A 26,824-nucleotide genomic window follows, 5' to 3' on the forward strand; every position below is an offset into this window, starting at 1 on the left:
AAAATCTTTACTTTCAAGATAATACTTAGAAATTAGTACTGCACCACGGAGAGCATTGCAGTGTTCTTTTTCTTTATAGTCTGGCTTCTGCCACCATCTGACATTTTATTTCCTACCTTGGAATTTAAATGAACTCTTAATGTTTTTGGCTGGACATCCGTTTGAGAATGTGATGAGCGCTATGGCCCTTTTCCCCTCAAAAATCTACTTATGCTCATATAAAACTGCATGCAATTCCCAGGTCCCCACTGCAAACCTTTCTATTGATCTCCCTAAGAGGTCAGCGACTCCAGTGAAGGCTCCCAATGGGTTTATACCCAAAGTCTCTTCTATTCTGATGTTAGCTACATGCTGCCTCTCAGCTTGCAGTATAGTGCCTCACACGTAGCAGTTACACGGTATTTGTTAAATGAGTCCATGATTGATATGATGTGATCTTATTTGGATGTATTTCAGGTCATAATAATCGTGCCTTTCTATGACTGCTATGAGCCCATGGTGAAAATGGCTGGAGCAACACCTGTTTATATTTCTTTAAGATCTGTAAGTTCATCAATACCATTCACATGCTTTAAGAAGTTTGAAAATACCAATTACTTTGTCACCGATAAAGCTTCCACTTTGATTACATTTGGGGTTTTTCTATATTATCTCTACTCTGACTGAAGTTAACAACGAGCGTTGAGGGGGAACTTTTATTAATTTATCATGTGTTTGCCGTGTGTTTCTGTTGTGTTAGCATCCACATTGTATGTAATATTATCTTTTGTGGTTATTCGTCTCCCCCACTGATGGAGCACAGCCAGATTAGAGACCATTTCTGACTCACTTTTCTAGCACTGCTCCCCAGTGACTAGCAGTGCAGGGCAATGATGGGTGCTCAATAAATGCTTATTGAATTCTTTATCTTTAGGAATATCATATAGTACCATTGTCTTTTTAAAATAAGTAATATACTAAGGTGAATCACAGAATCTTCTGCTAGTCTTATAGTATGAGCCATGTTAACCATAGTTGTCTCTGGCTCCTTTGAAGGAATATGGGCACTCTAACAGCTGTTAATGTTGTCAGGGTCCATTTTTCTGTTTAACAGGTGTGAGCATGAGACTCAAGTCCTCTTGGGCTCTTAAGGCAGAATGAAAGCTTAGTTATTTCTGTTTAGTTTATTTATTTTTTTGGTTAGTCATTTATTCAATTACATTTGCCACTCCTTTCTCTGACTTTTTTTCTTTATTGGGTTATTTATTTGTAAGACAGCAAACATGAATTAATTGAATTAATCACATCTTTATTCTTCATGCTTAGAAACCTATGGATGGGAAAAAATGGTCTAGCTCTGACTGGACATTGGATCCCAAAGAACTGGCAAGTAAATTTAACTCCAAAACCAAAGCTATTATACTCAATACTCCACATAACCCCATTGGCAAAGTAAGTGAGTCTTTGATCTCTTTATACAGTCTTCTGATCCATCGTTTTCTCACATGGTGAAGAATAATTGCTCTGCTCTTGTTTCCTTTAATATGCATAGGTGTACACCAAAGAAGAACTCCAGCTAATTGCTGACCTTTGCATCAAACATGACACACTCTGCATCAGTGATGAGGTTTATGAATGGCTTGTATATTCTGGAAATAAGCATTTAAAAATAGGTACTGATCATTATATAGAGTTACAAACCTAAATGTGTTCGGGCATGTGTGCAACAACCGATTGGGAAGGATCCCAGAACAGCTTTAACACAATCTTTGTAGTGGGTGTCGTATGAGTACTTACACATGAGATTTGAATAAATGGTGCTTGAGTGAGTTAATGAGCAGATTGAAGGACAGACAGTGCATACTTAAGGGGAGAGATTTGGGATCACACTATAACACTACAAAACCAGAGAAGCAGTACTGCCTATATCCGTGGCTTTTTATCAAAAAATCCAGCTCTAACTGGGTACATAAGACACAGGAGCTAACTTGTTCCTGAACTGGATGGTCTCTGCTGAGCAAGTCGCCAGGTCAATGGGCAGAAATCACAGGGACAGTGAGCTAGTGCTGCTTGGCCCTTGCCTAGGACTTTGCCACTATGACTGGGCCATCTCACAAAGGCCATGGTGTCTTCGGGGGTAACCCAAATTTATATGAACTCTTTGCACTTGCCCTTCCTGTGCCTGAAAAGACTTTTCCCTCCAAGGTACACAGAGTTCAGTCTTTCACCTCCCTCAGGTCTCTTTTCAGGTGTCAGTTTTTAGGGCCACAGTTACACCTCTCCTTCCAGCATTTGCTTTGTCCTTTTTCTGTTCTGTTTTGATTTTTCCTCCATAGCAAATACCAGGATCTATATATTTTACTTCTACAATAAGGAAAGGATTTTTGTTTGTTTGGGTGTCTGAGTCCTCAGTTCCCAGTATAGGGTCTTGCACATGGTAGATGATCAGAAATTAATTGTTGGATAAATAAATAGGAGGTATGAAAAGTTTAAGGGAAGGATAACTAAAATCACTATGGCAGAAACCAATAATTTAAAAAGTGCACTTATATATAAATATATATTTCCAGCATCATAATCATCCCTATGGTGCATTATAAACTGCTGTAGAGATAGAGGGGAAAGCAAATGTTTGTGGGGCTCAACAAAGGAGTGGGCAAAAGATGGAAGTAGGAAGAAAATCCCTATCAGATAAACTTACAGTACTGTGGCAAAAAGGCATGAAAGATCAAGATAAACTTAAGAAAGATCAGTGGTTTCTAAGGGTGTGTTACAGTGACTGGCAGGTATGACAGTGGGAAAGTAGGGTGATTCTGAAGGACTTTGTATATGAAAATAGAGTAAACTGTTGAGGAGTGTAAAAATCAAACGGTCTTTCAAAATGAGAGACAACAAGCATTTACTGAGATCAATAAGAATAGCTATTCTGGAATCATTAATTCAGGCGAAAGCCCCAATAATGTTCTTTTTTTAAATTATTAAATCTTCATTGTTCAGATTAGTACATTTGTTTCTCTTTTTTCCCCCCATAACTCCCCTCCACCCAGTTCCCACCCCACCCTCTGCCCTCACTCCCCACCCACTGTCCTCATTCATAGGTGCGCGATTTTTGTCCAGTCTCTTCCCGCATCCCCCACACCCCTTTCCCCCGCAAGAATAGTCAGTCCATTCCCTTTCTATGCCCCTGATTCTATTATAATCACCAGTTCATTCTGTTCATCAGATTATTTATTCACTTGATTTTTAGATTCACTTGTTGATAGATGTGTATTTGTTGTTCATAATTTGTATCTTTACCTTTTTCTTCTTCTTCCTCTTCTTAAAGGATACCTTTCAGCATTTCATTTAATACTGGTTTGGTGGTGATGAACTCCTTTAGCTTTTCCTTATCTGTGAAGCTCTTTATCTGACCTTCAATTCTGAATGATAGCTTTGCTGGATAAAGTAATCTTGGTTGTAGGTTCTTGGCATTCATCACTTTGACTATTTCTTGCCACTCCCTTCTGGCCTGCAAAGTTTCTGTTGAGAAATCAGCTGACAGTCGTATGGGTATTCCCTTGTAGGTAACTGACTTTCTTTCTCTTGCTGCTTTTAAGATTCTCTCTTTGTCTTTTGCTCTTGGCATTTTAATTATGATGTGTCTTGGTGTGGTCCTCTTTGGATTCCTTTTGTTTGGGGTTCTATGCGCTTCCTGGACTTGGAAGTCTATTTCTTTCACCAGGTAGAAGTTTTCTGTCATTATTTCTTCAAATAGGTTTTCAATATCTTGCTCTCTCTCTTCTTCTGGCACCCCTATAATTCGGATGTTGGTATGCTTGAAGTTGTCCCAGAGGCTCCTTACACTATCTTCGTATTTTTGGATTCTTTTTTCATTTTGCTTTTCTGGTTGGGTGTTTTTTGCTTCTTCGTATTTCAAATCTTTAACTTGATTCTTGCGATCCTATGGTCTGCTGTTGGGAGTCTGTATAATATTCTTTATTTCAGTCAGTGTATGCTTAATTTCTAGTTGGTCCTTTATCACAACATCAAGGGTCTCACTAGATTTCTTGAGGATCTCACTACATTTATCGGCGGTCTCACCAGTCTTTTCGAGGGTCTTACTAAATTTATCGGCGGCTTCTAGACAGTTCTTGAAACACCTTAAAAGTGTGGTTTTGAACTCTATATCCAGCAGTTTGCTTTCCTCCATTTCTGTCATTTGTGTCCTGTTTCTTTGTCTCCGCATTTTTTATGCTTCCTTGTGTTGATAAAGTGGTTTTCTGTGCTAAGTGTCCTCTGGGGCCCAGTGGTTCAGCCTCCCCAATTACCTGAGGAGGACACTCTTGGTGCTCCCCCTTGTGGTCTTTGTGCACAGTCTTGTTGTAGTTAAGCCTTGATTGTTGCAAGTAACACTGGGAAGGGTTGACCTCCAGGCCAATTAGCTGTGAGAATCAGCTGTGTCTGCAGTGGGAGAACTTCTGTCCTGGAGCTCTAGGGAGGTGCTAATCTAGCCTCTGCCTGAGGCTATACAGCAAATGCCTCAGTGCAAGGCTTGGGCAGGGCGGGTCCCAGGGGATCAACAGGGCGGGCGGAGCGAGCAGTTATGGCTGCTCTCAGTCCTGCCTTCAGAGGCCCGGCTTCTCAGTGTCCCAGCAATCGCTGCAAGTACCTCCGAGAGAAAGCTGCCCTCGAGTTCCGACCGATGCCAGACAGTCCTGCTTCTCCCGTATGAGTCTAGGTCCCCAGAGACTCGCCTGGAACTGGAGCTCAGAGCCTGAGACTCCCTCCCAATTGAAAAAGACAACCACGCCCTCAGCCGCCAGCCCTCTCCGCGTGTGTCTCTGTACCTTAGTATTTCACTTCCGCACCACACCTCCTCTGAGTCTTGGTATGGTTTTCTCTTTCCTTCTAGTTGTAGAATTTCCACTCAGCCAGCCTTCCTGTGGTTCTGGGTGATGTCCGTTCCGTCTTTTAGTTGTATTTTTGAAGTGGTTGTGCGAGGCAGCAATCTCCGGTGTTTACCTATGCCGCCATCTTGGTTTCTCCCCAGTAATGTTCTATTAGGAGACAAAGGCAATGGGCATTTATGAGACAGGTAAGGGGAATACTGACATCAATAGAAGAACGGCAATTCTATTGATACACATAGCATGTTAATTTTAAACAACAATTTTAATTTTCAGTAGTCATCAGTCCAGTAGTCTTAATAACTAATTCCTCATTATCTTTGAAAACAGTTCTTTGGAACACAAGGTTGCTTAAGCCCAGTCCAAAGGTTATTTTGTCCTGTTTTTACCGTTCAAAAAAAATTGAGGCATAAGACATGCAAGGCAGTTCCTCTGACATGGCAACTATGGCTGCATTTTAAAGTGGCTCCATTTATATGTATTATTGTTTATAGGTCAGTGGTTCTGAAACTTACTTTAGTGGTAGAGCACCTTGAAGCCACAATGTTTGCATCATGAAATAGTGATATATTGCATTCCACCCTGAAACTAGAAGCAATTTCCCTGACAGAAATTAAATAATTAAAATTCAATATAAAAATCATTCAACCTTGAAAAATAAAATAAATAAAAATCATTCAATAAAAATTCTCTGCCTATTTTGCATAACAAAGAGCTATTGAAATAAACACATTTGAGGTTTTCTGATACTGCCATTAATATTCATTTAGTAAATGCTCCTTTGTTTCACTATTGGTAGCACTCACTATCAGATAAGTGCTAGGATTTATCGTAAGTGCTTAATACAATCTTGTTGAGGAAAACTTAGTTGATTTTTTAAGTTCTAAACATTAATTTGATCACCAGAGAGAGTACCAGTGAGCACACTTTGAGAACTGCTGCAAAAGCTGTGGCAAGGCAGGGGAATTGATTACATGATTGGATTTGTTTTAAAAAAGGTAAGAACCAGCTGCAGGTGAGGATCCTCAGTCAGTCAGATGCCCTGGTAGTGGAGATGATAAATGCATACTGTTTAGAAGGGGAAACTCCAGGGCACAGAGTATATCATTAAAACGTGGGAAGGGAACAAGCAAGAATGATTCTGAGATCTCCAGCCTGGACCACTCAGCAGTGATGAGGCCCTTCACCAGAGATGGAGATGGAGACGGGGGAGCAGATCTGTGGGGAAGAGCTGAGCCAAGGAAATTCCTGCTACTCATACTTTAGTCTTGCTAAGTTTTAGTGTCTATGAGACACAAATGTCTGAAGACAAGTGAAATTATAGGCCTGCTGATCAGGATCAAATTAGGAGGTAGAGTGTTAAACAGAAAAAGCCAGAAGCAAACTGTGATTCTGTGTCAAAATTGCATCAAAGTTCACCTTCACCTGTCTTGTTGCTGACCTCAGTTTTGGGCCATTTGAACTATTCCGGCCAATATGGACAATTACTTTTGGGTAGATATTTTTAGATTAATTTTTATTAAATTGATATTTAATTATTTTATTTTAACACTTGGAGTGCGGGTGAATTTCCCGCCAAAATATAAGATGGCTCTGTCTTTTGGTTTTGTTCCATCCACCAAAAGGGTGGATTACAAACAAATATTTGGTAATACGCAGTTACAATCGGCCCGAGTTTACACGTTTCCCGCACTCCACCGCAAATCTATATGAACCGAGTTAAAGACGGCTTTTGGGTAGATATTTTTAGATTAATTTTTATTAAATTGATATTTAATTATTTTATTTTAAATGATTTTAAGTTTATTTGATTGATTTAAAATAAATATTTATTTTAAATAAAATAATTCTGTTTAAGTAATTAAATTATTTTGTTAAAGTTACTAAGTTTTGTTTAGATTAAACAGAGAGGGAGAGGTATCTACCTAATGAATAAATATAATTTAATATTCATCCTAAACCATGTTCATGCCTATGTGAGAATGACTCAAAGCTTTAGAGTTTTAGTTAACTCCATTTAGCAATATTGTCTCAAAGATTACTTTAAATAATCTTGAAATTATTTTTAAACCTGTGTTATATTTAAACCTTATGTTATATTAGAAGCCCCTCATGGTAACAGTGTAACTAATATTATTTGCTAAAGATAACAAGACATATTTTTAACTCAGATTTTTCAGTTGTTATAACAGCCCATAAAGTTAAACTATGGAAAAAATGAATTTACTATTTCATTATTTAGAGAGTAATTCGGTTGCATGAAAACTTATTCTAGCAAATACAGTAGCCTTTGTTACATGAAAGATACAAAATGGCTATTCCATCAATTTTCAGAGTGCAATAGTAGCTCTTTAATAGGTGTACTGGTTAATAATGGCGGATTTTGTCATCAAAGAAAACACGATAATTTCAAGAGAAACATCAAAAGTGCATTATTGAAAGTAATGTCCATCACTAGCTACACATTTCCCCCATCTTTCAGGTAATTTGTGGATACCGTTCCAATAGAACTTTTCTTGTTTTGAGGCAAACCATTCAGAGACCCAATTTTCCACTTCTTCGTATGTTTTGAAGAACTGCTCAGAAAATGCGTGTGCCATTGATTGGAACAAGTGGTAATCTGAAGGAGCAAGGTCTGGTGAATATGGCGGGTGGGTTAATACTTCCCAGGCAAGATCTTTTAAGGTGTCTTTAACTGGTTTTGAAGTGTGTGATGGTGCATCATCTTGAAGCAAAATTACTTTGCCGTGTCTTCCTGGCACATTCTAATCGTTTCACGATCAAACCATGGTTCAAATTGATTATTTGTTGTCAGTAGCGATCAGTATTAACAGTTTCACCTGGTTTTAGAAGCTCATATTACAACACACCTTCCTGATCCCACCAAACGCAGAGCATTGTCTTCTCTCCGAAGCAATTTGGCCTTGCAGTCGATGTTGATGGTTGACCTGGAGCAACCCATGATTTTGTGCATTTGGGATTCTCAAAATAAATCCACTTTTCATCACCAGTCACAATTCGATGCAAAAAAGACTTTATGTCGTGCTTTTGAAGCAACATTTTACTGATGACTTTTCAGTTTTCCATTTGTCTTTCGTTCAGTTGATGTGGCACCCATTTTCCTTCCTTTAAAATCTTTCCCATTGCTTGTAAACGATCGGAAATTGTTGAGCAACGTTTAATCTTTCTGCAAGTTGTTTTTGAGTTTGACATGCATCTTCATCCAATAATGCTTGTAATTGTTGGTCTTCAAACTTTTTCGGTTGACCTGGACGTTCTTTGTCTTTCACATTGAAATCATCACTTTTAAAGCGTTTAAACCAGCGTTCACAAGTATCTTGAGATGGAGCATGTTCACCATAAGCTTCCTGAAGTACTTAGCAGCACTTTTCTTCAAAATAAAGTAATGAATTATAACTTTCCGCAAATGCTCTTTTTTTGGCACGAAATTTGACATTTTTAAGCATAAAAATATCTATGATGTTAAAACCTTCAGCAAATTTGACATATGAAGTTTTGAAGCTTGCTGTCAATACAACAAAACAGCATACATATCAAATCGCATATATATCAACATATGTGTAACTCCATCTAGTGAGAAAAATCCGCATTATTAACTGGTACACCATAACACAATAAGGCTCTGTAGCCACCGATCATGAATTAGCATCATCTTCATGGCACAGAGGCTGTAACCCTGGTGTGGTGCTTTTCATCATGCCTCTAATCTTTATCTGACTTCTATTGAAGCCCAAGTTGCCTGTGAGTAACTGTTATAGTTTCTGTGGCTGGTTTAAGGATCATGGGTCCTGAATGAGAAGTGCAAAGACCCATGTAACTGCAAGCTAAACTTGCTGATACTGGATATAGATCAGTTACATGGGTCTTTGCACATAAAGTCTTTTTTGGATACTGGATAAACTTTCAGATGTAACTGCAAGCTAAACTTGCTGATACTGGATATAGTTTTTTTGTTTGTTTGTTTGTTTTTACTGTTTTTTTCTTTTATCTTTCTTTTTATTTAATTGTTTAAAGTATTACACATAGTAGTACATATATCTCTTCCCCCCCCCCCCCGCAACCCATTGACCTTCCCCCAGCCTCCCCTACCCGGGTCACATGCCCTCATCCCATCCTGGATATAGTTTTTTAAATCATCAGGTCTGCAAAGATTTATTTTTTATTTTTTGCCTCTGGTTACTATAGTCACACTCGGTGCTGTGGTCATCTCTTTACATTAACTTCTGTGGCTCCCCAAAATCTCTGAGATTGAGAGGACATGAACGTCTAGATGTTTTAAATTACTTAGGGCCCCTTTTATTGAAATAGTGGAATTTGTTCTTATTGGATCAGATTCTTGATTCAAATGATATCTCCAGGTTTCAGTAAAAAAGATGTTTCAGTCAACAAAAGAAACCTCTCTTATAGAAGAGATAGAATAACACACTGATATTTGTATACTAACCTGTTAAGATTTGGGAAATTAGTATAAAATTATTTGTAAGCTATTTATCTGATCAGTTTACATCCACTTTTGTATGGCTAAAATAGCCATCAACAAATTAGCTCTCTTTTGAAATACTAAATTAGATTTGATGGTGTGTATGAAACCTACATTTGACAGGAGTACTCTTTAATCTCTGTCATATGTAACTTACAGTGAAAACATATTAGGATTGTGTTTGTTTCTCTGGATAACTTTCATTTTCAAAGATTTTATCTAAATATTGTTACTAATAGGCCTTTCTGATTTTGGATATATATTATCACATAAGGAGAGTGGTACTCTGCATTATGCTTAGTTTAGATTTGCTCTGGTCACATAGGAAGTGGCACGGGTGTCACAGTGTCCTTTTAAATACTTGGAAGTCTAGAACTGTCTCAGAACTTGAAGGGCTATAATTATTTATGTACAATATTAGGATATTCCTTCTTCGAATGGACCCTTTGAATATTCATTTATCTTTTCTTTTTTGTTATACTCCACAAGGAATACAATTATACTTTTCTGATTTATGCTGTTTTCCTACCTTTACAAATACTGGCAGGTGTTTCATGATAGACTGAAACTATGTATACATTCGTTTTGGAAATTTGTTTAGCTACTTTACATTTTAGTAAGCTGTGAGAAGATTACTTTAAGAAAACAGCTTAGCCCTAGCTGGTTTGGCTCAGTGAATAGAGTGTCAGCCTGTGGACCAAAGAGTCCCTGGTTCAATTCCAGTCAAGGGCACATGCCCCCTTTGTGGGCTCAGTCCCCAGTACGGGGCGTGCAGGCGGCAGCCGATCAATGATTCTCTCTCATCATTGATGTTTCCATCTCTCATTTCTCTGAAATCAATAAAAGAATATTTTTTTTAAAAAAGAAGAAAGAAAACAGCTTACCCCTCTCCCCAGAAATGAGCGTTTATTTTCCTGTTGTGTGTACCAACTCTTAGAACAATACAAGAGCATCTATTGTGCCTCTAAAAAAACAAGCAAAAAAAAATGTGAAGAACGTCACAACTAAATTATTGAATCCAAAAAGCAGTGTTGTAGGTAGCATTCTCAGAAGATTAACAGAGAAATAATGTACCACTGTCCAGCAAAATTAAAAAAACTCTTCATTTTATACCTCCAGGACTTTATTTCCTGCACTCCCTTTGCCCAAAATTTACCTTCCTTACAGCTTCCCTGCCTAGCAAACATTTGCTAAGTCTCAGCTCAAGCATTACTGGCTACAGAGAGGCACCCTAACGCCTTCTATCCTTGCACAATACTCCATGCCTGTTGCTATTACAGTGTCACACTGTATTACAAGTGTTGTCTTACTCATCTCCTGCCCCCACTAGACATTAACCCCCCCTGAAGATAAGAACTGTATCTTTCTTGTCTTTGTTTCCTCTAGACCTAGCTTAGTCCCTGGCGCCTGATCGCTGCTAATAAATGTTTAACAAGTGGATGAATAAATGAATGAATGATTTTATTAAAGATATCAATCAACTTGAAATGTTTAACAGTCATTTCTCAGTATTTGTGGCATCTGTATTTGTAAACTTACCTACTCACTAAAATATATTTGTAACCCCCAAGTCATTACACTGCTTCTTTCTCAGACCTGTGCAGAGGGGTCACCTGGTATGCATGTTCCCAGTGGAGGTCAACAAGGCAACACTTTGCCTTCTTGTTGCAGCTCTTACTATTAGCAAGCATCCTTTTAATAGTGATTTTGCTGTTTAAAGTGGCTCCTAAGCCTGGGGCTGAAGTACTATCTAATGTTTCTACTAGGAAGTGCAGGAAGACTCTGTTGTGAATTGTGGAGAAAGTACTTGTGTTAGATAAGCTCCTTTCAGGCACAAGTTCTAGTGCTGTTGGCCATGGGGTATTACGGGGGGTATCTAAAAAGTATGGAGCTTACCTTTCTTACAAGTTCCCTGGTGTATTGATATTGCTGGTGTAGGGACCACATTTTTAGAATTGTTGCCCTAAGGATTCTGTAGATATAGATTCAGAAAATGGGCAGCAGACACCTGGCCAGTGTGACTCAGTGGTTAAGCATCAACCTATGAACCAGGAGATCATGGTTTGATTCCTGGTCATGGCACATGCTTGGGTTGTGAGCTCGATCCCCAGAAGGGGGCCTGCAGGAGGCAGCCGATCAATGATTCACTCTCATCATTGATGTTTCTATGTCTCTCTCTCCCTTCCTCTCTGAAATCAATAAAAATATATTTTTTTAAAAAAGAAAATGAGCAGAAGAGAGGTGAGCTAAACAATAGCCAGGAGTATAACCAAAATGGACTGTGGAATGATTATATTCAAAACACATCTACTATTAACACTGGGTGCTGGGTGCCACAGCTTGTATGAGCAATATACCAAACCAGCCCAGACCACTGCCTACTGGCCCTTCTGCCACTCCTGCCCCTGGCAATTATTTTGCTACTTTAAATGATTCAATCTATTACATATTATTTTGCTGTGATATTATAATGTTTTCAAGCATTGTAACATTTTCAACTGTGCTTGAGTTAAAGTTACATTGTCTATAAAAAAGCCGATTGAGAGCCTATAACTATACTGACTATACTATGATACATTTATATTTTTAGATTATACCAAATATAGATTGATTGGAAAGCAATTATTTAACTTTTTTTTTCTGTTCAGCCACTTTTCCAGGTATGTGGGAAAGAACAATAACCATAGGAAGTGCTGGAAAGACTTTCAGTGTAACTGGCTGGAAGGTAAGATGAGGAATTTAATTGCTTAACAATAGGCATGTACTTTATATCTTGTAGATTTTTTGTGTGTTTTAAATGCACATTTTTATACTTACCGATTATTTGCTTATAATTTACTCATTCAGCTTTCATATTGGCCTTTGTTTTCTTTGGTTCCTAATCATTTATTTATAAGTAAGAAAACATAGGTAATTTTTTATTTTATAAGTAACCGACTAATGACACATTTTTCTTTGCAAAGAATGTTCAGATTACTGCCTATTCAAATAAAAGGAGAACAAATGTTAAGAGCAATATTTTGGCACTTACATTATGTCCTGGATTCTTAGTGCTTTACATGTACATATTCCTTTCATTCTCATAACCATGTTATGAGGTAGATATAATCTATTATCTCCATTTTAAAGACAATAAAACTAAAAGTACAGAGAAGTTAAGGGACTTGCCTAGGGTTGCACTGCTAATAATTTCAAGCCAGGGCTTGCAAGCTAGCTTCCAAATGTATGCACTCAGCCACTGCACTTTGAAGCACAACAATTTATCCAGTTGAAACTTGATTATCTTCAAATCTCACTTCTCCTAAACATGACTAAGAAGCCAGGGACTAGATATGGACTGGTGAGGGGAAGGGAAGTATACATGGGCACAACAGGACAACACGAGTGATCCTTGTGATGATGGAAATGTTCTATGTTTTGACTATATCAATGGCAGTATCCTGATTTGCAAGATGTCACCATTGGGTGAAACTAGGTCAAGATTAGAAGGAATCTATGTTATTTCTTACACCCGCATATTAATCTACAATTATCTCAAAATTAAAAGTTTAGTTAAAACAAAAAAAAGATGCCTGCAGAACCAAATAATGGAAGAATCCCTTAAACCCTCATTCATAGTTACTTTAATCTATAAGTAGTTCAAACAAGCTTTGGTACAGTGATTTAGACCTGCAGAATATCAGAAGTAGCAAACCAGAAGAGAGGAAGATAATAATGATTGCGGGTACTATTTACCTTCTGAGAGCAGAGTTTAGTGACTCCATTTGGAAACTTTTACACAAAAAGAAGTGTTGAACTGATTCTAAAACTGAGCTACTTTTATAGTGTGAACATTTTTTAATTGAATATACTTAGTAATTGCATTAAGCTTATCTAATCTATTAGATTTGATACATACGATTAGATTCACTTTTTGAAATTTGCTTTTTATCTGTTCCTTTTCCAGCTTGGCTGGTCCATTGGTCCTTATCATTTAATAAAACATTTACAGACAGTTCAACAAAACAGCCTCTATACCTGTGCAACTCCTCTACAGGTAGGTGTTATGGTAACTTGGGGTTGAGGCATGGTCTTTTAGTGAAGGTGTTATGTTAATGTTGTGTGTTTGAATGGCCTTAGTTATTTTTTTCATGTCCTCTTTGAGCAGGGCTTCGGGTATAATTTGGGAATTTAGAAGCAGACACACAGTCATTGCTATTAAGAATAGTTTGTTGTTTTTTAGTACCTCAAGCTTTAACTTTGAACACACCTTCTTTGCTGGTGGGATTACAAAGTACTTCTGCCTCTGGAGGACAGTGACAGCACCAAGCTGAACTATAGAAGCGCCTGCCCAATGAACCAGCATCTCCCTTCTGGGAATTTACTCTATAACTATTCCTGTGCACATAAGAAGTTCTGTCTGCACACAGCCATTTATTGCAGAAGATAAGGAATAGTCATTATCCATCGACAGGCAGTTGGTTTAAGTAAACCATGATCTAGCTAAACATTTAAATATGATATGATGGTATTTGTGTCCTATTTCTCTGTAACAAATTAACATAAACTTAGTGGCTTAAAACAACACAATTTTTTTTCCAACTTCTAGTTCTAGAGGTCGGCAGTGGAAATGGGTCTTACAGGGCTGACCACACAGTGTGGGCATTGCCGCATCCCTCCTGGAGGCTCGAAGGAAGAGTCCGTTCCTTGTCTTTCCCAGCTTCCAGGGGCTGCTCGCATGCTTGGTCCATGGTCGCATCACTCCAACCTCTGCTTTTGTCAACACATATTCTCCTGCCACCTTCCTTCCCTTTTAAGGATCCTTGTCATTGCATTAGACACAGATAATCCAAAATAATCTCTCCATCTCAAGACCCTTACGTCATATTTGCAAAGTTCATTTTATGTACAGGTTCTGGGTTTTAAGACATGGACAGCTTTGGGGGCCATTATTCTATCTAACATCATGGCTGTTTAAAAATTTAAAGTAAAGAAAGGGAAATAGTGAGGAAGCGCTATAATTACTGATATGGAGAAATTTCCAGAATATAATGTAAAGTAAAAAGGCAAGATACCCAGCAGTGTATATTTATGCTACATTTTGTATAAGAAAGGGGGAAACTTTGCTTGTATGTTTGAAGGATCTCTGGAAGGACCCATGATAAAACTAATAAAAGTGGCTGTTTGTAGGGATGAAATTAATAGATAGAGACAGGGATGGGTGAAGGAATTTTTAATGTATATCTTTTTTCTATAGTTTCTATTTTTAAAAGATATTTATAAAACAGGGATCCATGTGCCATCATTCTGGGAATAATCAGAACACTGAAAAAAATTTATTTTTCTGGAAGGCAGTTAAAAGGCCAAAGAATAAAATATGTTGACTATAGTAAACTTACTTTTTGCTTCCTGTCATAAATGCCTATGAATAAGAAAAAATATATATTTTACAAATTTTTTTCCAGTGACTCTAAAGTAAGACCATGATAAAGGCTAATTCTGACATTTGCTTTTGTTATATAGTATTGAATTCATTTTATCCTCTGAAAATAAATCCATTCTCTTATTCAACAAATATTTATTGAGTATTAGAGATACAGCAGCTAAAAATTCCTGCCCTCGTGGACCTTACTATCTAATGGGGAGACACAGATAATAAATAAAAATTTTAATAATATATGTCAGATATTGATAGATGCCATGGAGAAAAATCAAGTAGTAAAGAGGGAAGACATAAAAGTGCTAAGGGGGAGAATATATGATGTTAAGTGATCTTTGAAAGCCTCGCTGAGAAGGGGACATTTGAGCTACAAACTGAAGGAGAATAAACAGTCACATGGTTACATAGAGAAGAAGAACCCTCCAAACTGAAAGAACAAGTGCAAGGGCCCTGGGGTCAGGCAGCTTGGTTGTCATGTTTATATCCGGAAAAGCATAGAGGCTGAAATAGGATGATTAAGGCGTAAGTGTAGGAGGAGATAAATCAGAGAGGTCGCTGGGAGCCAGATCAAGTAGGGGCATGTTTGTCTCTGTAAAGACTGAGTGAGGTAGGAAGCCACTGAAGAGCTTAGAGCACACGAGTGACATGATCTGACTTGCGTTATAAGAGGGACTCTTAGCTGAGTGAGAAGACTGTTGAAGTGATCGAGAAGAGAGACAGCAGTGGACTGAACCAAGATGGGGACGGTAGAAGTGGTGAAAAGGGGTTGGGTTCTGAATGTATTTTGAAGGTAGACGCCGATGGATCATAAGTGGGTTATGAGAGAGAGGCGTCCAGTATAATTCTAGTTAGGAGAGATGTTTATGTCTCCTTAGCTTTGAATTTTCTAGGGCAATCATCCTGCTATAGGGGAATGAATAAGTTGCTAAGGAAAAGGTAGATTCGGCTAGGAATCCAGAACACCTTTTTCAGAACCATCTTATTCTCCATTTCAGCGAAGTGGCCTGTTTTTTTGCCCATGCCTTCAGACAAACATGTTTGGAAACTGGCCCAAGTTTCTAGCAGAACCACAGATTTCTAGGCTGAAGCAACCTATCCTTATTTATCCAGGTTTTTTATCTTTTAGTACTGGGGAATTATTATTATTTTTTTCCTGCTGCATTGTTTTGGCATGCAGTCTTCTCTGTGATTTAGCTTCTCTGCCTCTCTATCATTTCTTGCCATGTTATCTATCTTGCTACCTACCTTCAATGACACTAGACTTCTCTCAGTTCTTCCAGAACAAATCACACCCTGTAATCAACCGTGTCTGTCTCATCTCTCTCCCTGCCCTCACCAATACACACTAACTGGAAGCTTCATAAAGGCAAGGACCATGTTTATCTTGTCTATCATTCTAGCCCCAGCATTCATCACAATGCCAATTTTAACATAACTCTGGTAATTTACTGAGTAATTGAATGTATCCTTTAGTTCTTGATACGTCTTGTGATTAATTTCCTTAAAATTTGGACACTTTGCTCTGCCCTTCTATCTTTTTTTTTTAAATATATTTTATTGATTTTTTACAGAGAGGAAGGGAGAGAGATAGAGAGTTAGAAACATCGATCAGCTGCCTCCTGCACATCTCCCACTGGGGATGTGCCCGCAACCCAGGTACATGCCCTTGACCGGAATCGAACCCGGGACCCCTCAGTCCGCAGGCCGACGCTCTATCCACTGAGCCAAACCGGTTTCAGCCGCCCTTCTATCTCTTAACTAGCCCAAGTTCTTGCTTAGTTGCTTGGATCTCCTGGTTGGCTCTGAGAACCAATATTTCTAAGTTGTCCCAGTTCACACTTGCCTACCACGCTTTGGCCCTCCTGCGTGGATAGGTCCATGTTCTTTATGCATGCCCTGAGTCAGATGTGTGTACCTGTTCCTGACCTACTGCCTCTCAGACACCTGCCTAACGGCATTGGCTTTTCTCTGGGCCCACTTTCACCCCTGTGTCTGACTTTCCTGAGGAAAGGTAGGGAAGCCACTCACATGCCCCAGAAACTTGTTTCTAACCCCTGTGGCCTTAGACCACTTTTGGGGGATACGCATGATTAGGACAGGGACTCGCACACCTCTGAGGAATGGCACAGTGGGTCAGCTTTCATTTCCACTCCGTCCTCCAGGGTAATGGGGAAAGGCTGGCTAGTTCGTCATTTCTCCAGTCATCCTTTAGACTTGGATCTAACAAGTCATTCTACAGCTCACCTCAACAGAAAATAACATAATGTCTTTTCATTTCCAAGTATGTCATCTTTGCATAATCTCTCTTTCAATTTGGAATTTCATTGCTTATTCTCAGTTCTTCACATTAGATTTAATCATTTATGTGTAATTGATTCCTCCATTAATCTGTAGAGTTTAACATAGGTTCACAGGAATTCAGCTGTAATTCCCTGAATGACTTTTTGCCAATAGTATTATTATTTGGTCTTTATTTATTAAACTCAGTAATAAATAACGTTACCATATTTCCTTTTCACATTTTCAATCTTAACATACAGGAAGCCTTGGCTCAAGCTTTTTGGACTGACATGAAGCGCATGGATGACCCAGAGTGTTACTTTAATTCTTTACCAAAAGAGTTGGAAGTAAAAAGAGATCGGATGGCACATTTACTTGAAAGTGTTGGCCTAAAACCTGTAGTTCCTGACGGAGGCTACTTCATCATTGCTGACGTGTCTTTGTTAGGTTTGTAAAGGTTTCCATAATTTCAAATATATAGAAACTTATGTGTGAAGTTATATCAGAATTACGAGAAAAGATTGGTGTCGAAGCCATCTCAGCATTTTTTCTTTGAAAAAATGACTTTCACAATGTCAGTGTTTTCTACAGTCATCTGGACTGTTAGGTCCTTGACCTTTCATGTGACTGTGTTTACATAATTATGGAGCCAGTTGTTGTAAGTGTTCTCTTAAACATAGAATTTTCTGTCATCTTGTTCTGGTGTGTAACTTAAAACACTGAAATCATATATGTAACCTGTGTTCATTTGAGTAAAATTTTAGTTTCCCTTTTTACTTGAGAAAAATAAGATTTCTAAAGTGTCAATGCCATCAGGATTATTTGCCACTTTAGAATATACTGAAATGAAGTAAAGAAGGAAAATAATATTACATGCTACATGCTTGGCACTTTCAAACATGCTTTTGAAGAAGCATTCAGCTCCATGTTTAAAGACTTAGAAAGTTTTAAATAACTTGTCTGAAGTCACACAGCTAGATTCCCAATAATTCTGTTTCCAAAAGCGTTACCTGAAGCTGTTGTATGTAATTCTGACATGCCATACAAGTAGAAAGTTAGAAGCATGATAACATTTCATATATAACTAATTTTTCTTCAAAAAACTATAATGTTAATGGTAAATTTTATCAAGCATAATTTATTCAGACAAAAATTATAACCATTTTAAATAGTTTTAAATGTTTTAAGGTTCTATCACAATGAAGCTATATGCCACTGAACTTAAACCTTTTGTATATACAAAATTTTATAAATTTGCCAGGCTCTTAAGCTCCTATACTCTGAGGTTTTGAAATCACTTTTCTTATATTTGGTCTAAATGTGCAACTCATTTCATGAAATGATAAAAAGAAATAGCACAGTTTTCATTAATTGTATTTTTGCTTTAAATTGGAAAGCCACAAAATATTCAACATAAATTACTTTATTTAAAAGAATTTATACTTTTATCTGCTCTCCAAAAGAATGTGAACTAACTCGGATTAAAAGTATTTCATATACTATCTAACCTAAGAGGTCAACAGACCTGACTTTGAATTCTAGCTATGCCAAGTGCTGGCCATGGCAGTTGAGTATGTTATTACTGTATCTAAGCTTCAACTTCCTCATCCATAAAAAAGGGAATAAAAGTGATTCCTTCCTCATAGGGTTATGGGAAGGAAGATTTCCTAAGATTCTGCATAGAAAGCACTAAGACCAATGCCTGGCATAAAAGTTGACATTATTATTGCTGAGTGATCTGGGTTTGGCAACTATAAAAACCACCCTGGATTCATGAACAACAACTACTACCTGTTGTAACTTCCTCTGGCCACTCACAGTGCACATAGGCATAATTCTAGTGCCTGGTTCCTAAAAGGCATTGTAAGATGTTGGATATGCTCAAACATGTATTTCAATACTTGGAGCATTTGGATTCTAGAAAGAATGTACTTTTACATTTATGCTAGCATTGCTGGTTTTGCCTTAAACCAAGCAACAAATTCACTTGACCCATTTATATTAAGCCCTTTATATGAGCAGAGCACTGTGGCTTGCACTTACTCAAATTCAAATTAAGGTCTAAATCTGAAAAAAAGGAAATCACCTCTTTAAAGAAAAAGTCTTTCATACAATAATGTATGTGTTTACTTATAAGATAAAATCATTGGTACATAGGAGGGGGAAGAAGTAAATATTTCAGTCACCTAGGTTTATTTAGGATTGTAATTAGCATTATTAACTCAAAACCAAACTTTGTAGCAGCAAATGGAATTAGTTACCTAATTGTTGAATAAAAAGAAACCAACAACTTTTTTTTTAAATGTATTTTATTGATTGTTTACAGAGAGGAAGGGAGAGAGATAGAGAGTTAGAAACATCCATGAGAGAGAAACATCGATCAGCTGCCTCCTGCACACCCCCTACTGGGGATGTGCCCGCAACCAAGGTACATGCCCTTGACCGGAATTGAACCTGGGACTCTTCAGTCCACAGGCCGACGCTCTAGCCACTTAGCCAAACTGGTCAGGGCAGCCCAACAACTTTTTAGATGAAAATAATTCTTTCCTGAAACCAAACTTTTTGAGATAGTAAATCCTAAAAAGAATTTATCACATTGTGACATTAAACATCAAAAGGACAATGATGCAACTTTCTCTTGGTTTATTGCATTAAGCTCTTAAACAGTTTCCCATTCTATCTTTAGACAATCAGTCCTGCATAAAATACTAGTTTAAGTCTTAGATCTTGAACTAGTGTGGTTGTAATAAGAATAGAAAGGATTTTGGTTAGAAAATTTTTTGTAATGATGGAAAAAAGAAAACTTTCTTTTTCATTGTCCTTCTTCACCTGTGGGGGAAAATGTAATGTCTCTAAGACTCTTTTATATATGAAGGCAAGTTCCTTTTATTTTACTCGTTCATCTTTGCTCAGATTAATTTGAATGTAGAAATTCTTCCATGCACTAGAGGCAGTCCCACCATATGCTAAAGACTAAAGCAAACAACAACACTCATTTGATGGTAGCTTGAAAATAAAAATAAACCATAAAGTACATGAACATAGTAATGACTTCCCTTTAAAATTCATAGCAGTGGCTAACTGGTTAATATTTTTGAGCATTTACGATATAGCAGGTATTATCCTTAGAGCTTTACAAATGTCATATTCTCACTAAAATCCAATGAGATCGGTGCTATTACATCCTCATTGATAGGTGAGAAAGATGAAATAGAGAATCAAGAAATTTACTGAAGTTAATCAACAAGTAGCAGAGCTGGGCTCTGAACCCAGAGATCCATGCCCTCACCAGGGAATTTTTTTTTTCTGCCATACTAAGCAGCTCTCTAGACCAGTGACCTTCATCCTAGAACTAAAAATGAAAACATTTGATTAGAAGATAAGACGACAAATAGAAGATTATTACAGTTGTTTTACTGGGATAGTATGGTCCAAAATTATGCAAGAGATAGTGGGAATACAAAAACCAATTTTGATTTTCATAGGTTACTTAAATACCCAAATGTTTTTATAATATGGTTCAAACTTGTACCTTTAGTAAATAGTTTTAGTTTATTTGAGGAATTCTGACAAGTATTCAAAAGAAGTAGATTTTAGCTTTCTTATAACTGTCAAATAGTTAGAATTATATTTATTGCCTTCTTTCCTTTTAAGCACCACAGCAATGAATTCCTCTTTTCTAAGCTTTACTAGAATAAGTAGTACAGCTAGTATCAATTGCAGTTAGTTAATGTCCTCCTTTACTTCCTTCTATTGCTATAGGTAATCAATCACTCCTTTCTCTGGGTCACCTTTGAATACACTACTATTGTGTACTTGTCACATGGACTTTTCACATAATTTACAGTTAGACTCTAACTTCTCAAAGTGATCATTTTTGTTAGAGCCAAACATGAATTAACTACATATACATATATATAATGTGAAATACTTGAAATAGTAATTTAATTTCCTCATCTAAAAAGTGAAGATTATAGCTACCTCTTAGAATTGTAAGACAAATAAGTGAGAGAATTATCTAACATGCTTATTAGCAAATAGTAAATGCTCAATATGTGGTAGTATATTATTAGCATTATTATATGGGATTGTTATGTTCTTAAAAGCACAGGGGAGATTAGAAATAAAAATCATTAAGTTGCCGAAACCGGTTTGGCTCAGTGCATGGAGCGTCAGCCTGCGGACTGAAGGGTCCCAGGTTCGATTCCGGTCGAGGGCATGTGCCTGGGTTGCGGGCACATCCCCAGTGGGAGATGTGCAGGAGGCAGCTGATCGATGTTTCTCTCTCATCGATGTTTCTAACTCTCTATCTCTCCCCCTTCCTCTCTGTAAAAAATCAATAAAATATATTTTTTAAAAAATCATTAAGTAAAAACATATTAAGATCTTTTAAAAAAATATAGGTGAAACTTTCTTCAATGTCAAGGTTTTTATACCATGAAGTAAAGAGACCTGGTAGTATTCAGTGTGTGTGTTGTGGGGGGGGGGGGGGCAGAAACTGTCTCAATCTGTTTTGAACAATAAATTGTAAAATTTCAATGATTACAGTAATCATCAAAACAGTAATCATCAAAATAGCTTTCTGCCATTCAAAATGACCTAAGAGTACAAATCAATGAAATATGAATTGCTGAAGTTGAATGCCAGAGAAATATCTAGCCCAGACCTTGAAGCAAGATTGGCATGAGAGATAAGAATAGGAATACATATTTTTCCCTAATTTAACATTTTTTAAAAAAAGCATAATGTGTGGAAGAAAGAGATAAACAATAAAGGATATCACTTGGAAGATCTACACAGATACGTTCCCTTTACAAATAATGAGTAATATTAGTCTACTCACTCAACACATACGCTTTTTATTGCTTATATGCTAGACACTAACCTAGGATTTGGGGATAATGATAGATTGCAATACAGGCGCTTTACCTTTGCTGATGACTTCTTGGAGGTATAAGTGTTATGATGAATACTCTATATAGATGCCATTTTCTTAATAATGATCACAGACCCTTATATTATTTCTAGGTGGAAAAACAACACTTCTTTCCTTTCCCTTCCTACTCTCTTCCAGGGCTAAGAGGTGTGTGCACAAATATGATCAATCAGATGCATATTTGAATACTGCCTTAAAGTATCGGTAAAGCTAATCTGTGGCATCTCACTTTCTACCCCACCATATGCAGTATGAGACTTCAGCAGATTTTGTGAATATCTCATAAGAAAAATTTGAATTTAACAGAAATTAAATACATATTGCCTCAGATGTAATACATAGGTTATCTAATTTTCATTGTTTTAGATGCAGACCTCTCTGATATGAAGAATAGCAATGAACCTTATGACTATAAATTTGTGAAATGGATGACTAAAAATAAGGTAAAAGTTATTGGCCTTTGCAATATTGTGTTGTATTTTATAGTTAATTTATAAAGGAAACCTGCTGACATGCTTTGAACAATGTTAACTATACTTTTGTTACATGATAGTCTACCAGTGCCTATTTGGAGGATTTTTTAATCTTTTTTTTTTTCTGAAATTGTTGTGAATACTTACAAGTATCAATTTTTCCTAATGTTTAGGGTTAATATGTGAAATGTAAGTAGTTTTCTTATTTTACCTTCCAATTTATTTTTTAGAAACTCTCAGCCATCCCAGTTTCAGCATTCTGTAACAAAGAGACCAAGTTACAGTTTGAGAAGTTTGTGCGATTTTGCTTTATTAAAGTAAGTTTTCTGTTCTACTAAAAAACACACTTATAATGTCTTTCCATTTTATGTATAGATCACCATTTTTTTTCTCTTTCTAGACATGATGTGCTTATAAAGCAATTTTTAAATTTTATCTAGCTGCCATGAAATTAACTGTGTACCAGAATAAGTGTTGAGTTTAAACATAATCAGACATCTTACCATATAACATTACAATGGCTAGCATGCAATAAAAAATTACTAGACATGTGAAGACACAAAAAATGATGACCCTTAAATAAAGGAAATAAAGCAGTCAGTAGAAACATATCTCAAGGTGACCCAGATGGAGAAATTAGCAGACAAGGACTTTAAAGCAAATATTATAAGTAAGCAGATTTTATAAGTATGTAAATGAAAATATGGTCATAATGAGTGGACAGATTAAAATAATTAAGTGGAAATTCAAGAACTAAAGGGTGATATCTACACTAATAAAAGAGAAACATGCAAATTGACCATCCTCTGCTACACCCACTAGCCAATCAGAGTGAGTATGCAAATAAACCCAACAAAGATGGCAGTCCCTTCTCTGCTTCACTCCAGCCACAGGAAGCCCTATTCTTGCAGGAATCTTCCTGCAACAGGCCTCTAGTCCTATCTAATAATAGACAAACATGGTAATTAACTGTACCTCCGACATGCTTCCCATTGGCTAATCAGCAGGATATGCAAATTAACTACCAACAAAGATGGCGGCCGGCAGCCACGCAGCTGAAGTGAGCAGGAGGCTTGCTTGCTCCAGTGATGGAGGAAGCCAAGGTTCCCCGCCTGCTGCAGCCCGGCTCTGAGCTCCAGAAGCAACAAAGTTTCAATTATAGAAGCTAAACAAACCCAGATGCCTGCTTTCAGCTGGGAACGGCCTCAGAGCTGGAGCCGGGCCTCAGAGCTGGAGCGAGCAGGACAGCAACAATGTTTCAATTATAGAAGCCAAACAAACCCCAGATACCTGCTTTCAGCCAGCCACGGCCTCAGAGCTGGAGCTGGGCCTCAGAGCTGGAGCCGGCTCTCAGCTCCAGTGACAGCTATAGAAGGTAAATAAATCCCAGAATAAAAAAAAAAAGAGGCTGGGAGCTTCAGTCACCCACCAGCCTGAAAACGGCCCTCAGCCCCTCACCCAGGCTGGCCAGGCACCCCAGTGGGGACCCCCACCCTGAAGGGGGTTTGACCAGCTGCAAACAGCCATCAGCCCCTCATCCAGGCTGGCCAGGCACCCAAGTGGGACCCCCACCCTGATCCAGATCACCCTTCAGGGCAAACCAGCCGGCCCCCACCCGTGCACCAGGCCTCTATCCTATATAGTAAAAGGGTAATATGCAAACTGACCCTAACAGCAGAAAGACTGGGAATGACTGGTCACTATGACACACACTGACCACCAGGGGGCAGACGCTCAATGCAGGAGCTGCCTTCTGGTGGTCAGTGCGCTCTCACAGGGGGGAGCTCTGCTCAGCCACAAGCCAGGCTGATGGCTGCCAGTATAGCAGTGATGGTGGGAGCCTCTCCTGCCTCCTCAGCAGCGCTAAGAATGTCTGACTACAACTTAGGTCTGCTCCCCGTTGGCAAATGGACATCCCCCGAGGGCTGCCGGGCTGCCAGAGGGATGTCTGATTGCCATCTTAGGCCCAATCCCCCGGGGAGCAGGCCTAAGCCAGCAAGTGGTCACCCCCGAGGGGTCCCAGACTGCGAGAGGGCACAGGCCGGGCTGAGGGACCCCCTACCCCCAAGTGCACAAATTTTTGTGCACCGGGCCTCTAGTTTGATAATAAAATGTATATGGCATTAAACATAAAACATTGAGGATGACAGGAAAAAAAGGGTCCACTTGAATACAGATCGATACAAATTATTCAATCTGAAGAACAGAGAAGAAAATTACTTTTGAAAAATGAATAGAGCCTCACATTTCTGATGCAATATCAAGTGACAATTTACATGTAATTGGAGTACCAAAAAAAGAAGAGAAAATGTAACAGAAAAAATCTTTTAAGAAATAATGGCAGAAATGTTTCTAGATTTGGTGTAAAGCAACCTATAGATCTAAAAGTTCAGTGAACCACACAGGATATACCAAAAAGACAACAACCCTATGCCTAGACACACCATGATCAAACTGCTAAAAACCAAAAGTAATGATAAGCCAGAGAAAAACTAAATTCACAGGCACAGGAGCAGATATGAGTGTTAGCTAACTACTTATTAGAAACAACGAAGACCAGGTTATAATGAAATAACATCTTCAAAATGCTGACATAAAAAAATAGATCAGCCCAGAATTCTCTATCTAGGAAAATGTCCATTAAAACTGAAAATTATATATACATCACTGATAAATGAAAGCTGAAAGAATTTATCATCAGATCTGTAAAAAAAAATCAGAATGTATTATTGCTGTTTTTAAGATGTGATTGCTACTGAAAACAGTCATTCCGGTATTAAGGTACTCTCTACACCAACACATTCATCTGTAAACCAAGTCAGATTGAGATAAACATTGTTTTCAACTTTTAGAGGCAACCTATAGACTATGGAAGACTCCCCATAGTAGAATATGAATGTTAACAACCTAACAATATCAAATTTAATTGACTAAAGCGTGGTGAAGAGCAAGGCCATTAATACTCTCATCTTACAGTGGATCTAGAAATCTCTAGAGCACTGGTTCCCAACCTATTTTTGGCCATGCCCCACCTAAGCATCTCTAAAATTCTGATGCCCCCCTGTGACATATAATTCTTATTATTCAAAAAATAAACTTCACTTGGAGAAAGCCTAAAAGGCCATTAACTATTGGCCAATGGCAAGTAAAGTTTCAAAACATATAATAAAGAACTGAAATGTATAAATATGTCACAATATATATTTATATACTGTATATGAGGCCCCTAGAACCATAAGAAATGCAAAAAAAATCACTGTTAATAACTCATTCTCGAATTGTCCCCCTTAATAATCAAATTGTCCCCCTGTGGGGCATGTGCCCCAGATTGGGGACCACTGCTCTAGATGTATATCATTTGAATAGAACTAACAGAGGGAAAAAATAACATTAGACTTCCAGTTTTAAAATTGTTCTCTCCATGAAAATTATTTTAAAAATAAAATAACAACTAGGATCCTGGATGGAGTGGCTCAGTTGGTAGAGTGTCATATCCCATGCACTGAAAGATTGCCAGTTTGATTCCCAGGCAGGGCACATACCTGCGTTGAGGGTTTGATCCCCCAGTCTGAGAGTGTATGGAAGGCAACCAATCAATGTTTCTCTCTTCCGTATTTCTTTCTCTCTCTCTCTCTCTCTCTCTCTCTCTCTCTCTCTCTCTCTCTCTCTCTCTCCTCTAGTGAAAATTAAAAAATAACAACTAATAGAATGCAAGACAAATTCCCCAGTAAATGATAAAGAGTTGCCAAGAACAGTGAAGATAATGGTACAGAGAAGACACCTAGAAAGGCTCCTGCTTCTACATCTTCAAGTTACAGACAGAGCCCATCAGGTAGCATACTCATTATTCAGAACAATAGGCACAGTAAGTGCACTGGCAGTGAGAGCTTCTCCAGACCCATGTGGCCTCAGGGAAGAGGCAGGGCAGAAACATAGTCATGTCATCTGGAACCTGTGTGAGGCAGGGTGAAAAAAAGATTCTGATTGGGTTATAGATTTACTCATTCACCCTGTTCACTTTGCAAAAGTGTGCTGAGACATTGTGGAGGAGATATATTAAATTGGAGGTAGCCATTAGTTAGGAAGAAGTAAAATCTAAAAGAACTCTACATCAATCATATTAAAATTTACTGTGAGTCTGGAAGAATTTCTGCTGTCTCCTAGTGCTGTCCTGGCTCCTCCCTTCTCCAAATCTGCAAAAACATCTTCCAATCCAGACAAAGCCTGCAGGAGCAAAGCTCATTACCCAGAACACTAGGACCAGTAGGTGTAATGGAGTGGGAACGTACAAACAGAACTCAATCAAAGTGAGCAAAAAAAAAAAAAAAAAAGGAGCCGCTATGAGCTATA

At 37.9% G+C, this 26,824-nt stretch overlaps 1 protein-coding gene across 5 annotated transcripts in view; it reads left to right on the top strand.

Annotated features, from left to right (window-relative positions):
- The window catches only part of KYAT3 (kynurenine aminotransferase 3), a 68,168-nt gene that overhangs the window by 38,300 nt on the left and 3,044 nt on the right, over nucleotides 1-26,824 (top strand). For 4 of the 5 annotated variants that reach the window (XM_006093899.3, XM_023758233.1, XM_023758234.1 and 1 more), the window contains 8 exons: nucleotides 457-543; nucleotides 1,306-1,431; nucleotides 1,532-1,652; nucleotides 12,015-12,091; nucleotides 13,313-13,402; nucleotides 17,326-17,512; nucleotides 22,368-22,444; nucleotides 22,705-22,791. In XM_006093899.3, the coding sequence (XP_006093961.1) occupies nucleotides 457-543; nucleotides 1,306-1,431; nucleotides 1,532-1,652; nucleotides 12,015-12,091; nucleotides 13,313-13,402; nucleotides 17,326-17,512; nucleotides 22,368-22,444; nucleotides 22,705-22,791 (852 nt within the window). The remainder of the gene's footprint in view (nucleotides 1-456; nucleotides 544-1,305; nucleotides 1,432-1,531; nucleotides 1,653-12,014; nucleotides 12,092-13,312; nucleotides 13,403-17,325; nucleotides 17,513-22,367; nucleotides 22,445-22,704; nucleotides 22,792-26,824) is intronic. The other variant, XM_023758232.1, reaches the window with a different exon arrangement.

Source organism: Myotis lucifugus, unplaced genomic scaffold, assembly GCF_000147115.1.
Source record: "Myotis lucifugus unplaced genomic scaffold, Myoluc2.0 scaffold_126, whole genome shotgun sequence".
In the NCBI taxonomy this organism is placed as follows: Eukaryota; Metazoa; Chordata; class Mammalia; order Chiroptera; family Vespertilionidae; genus Myotis; species Myotis lucifugus.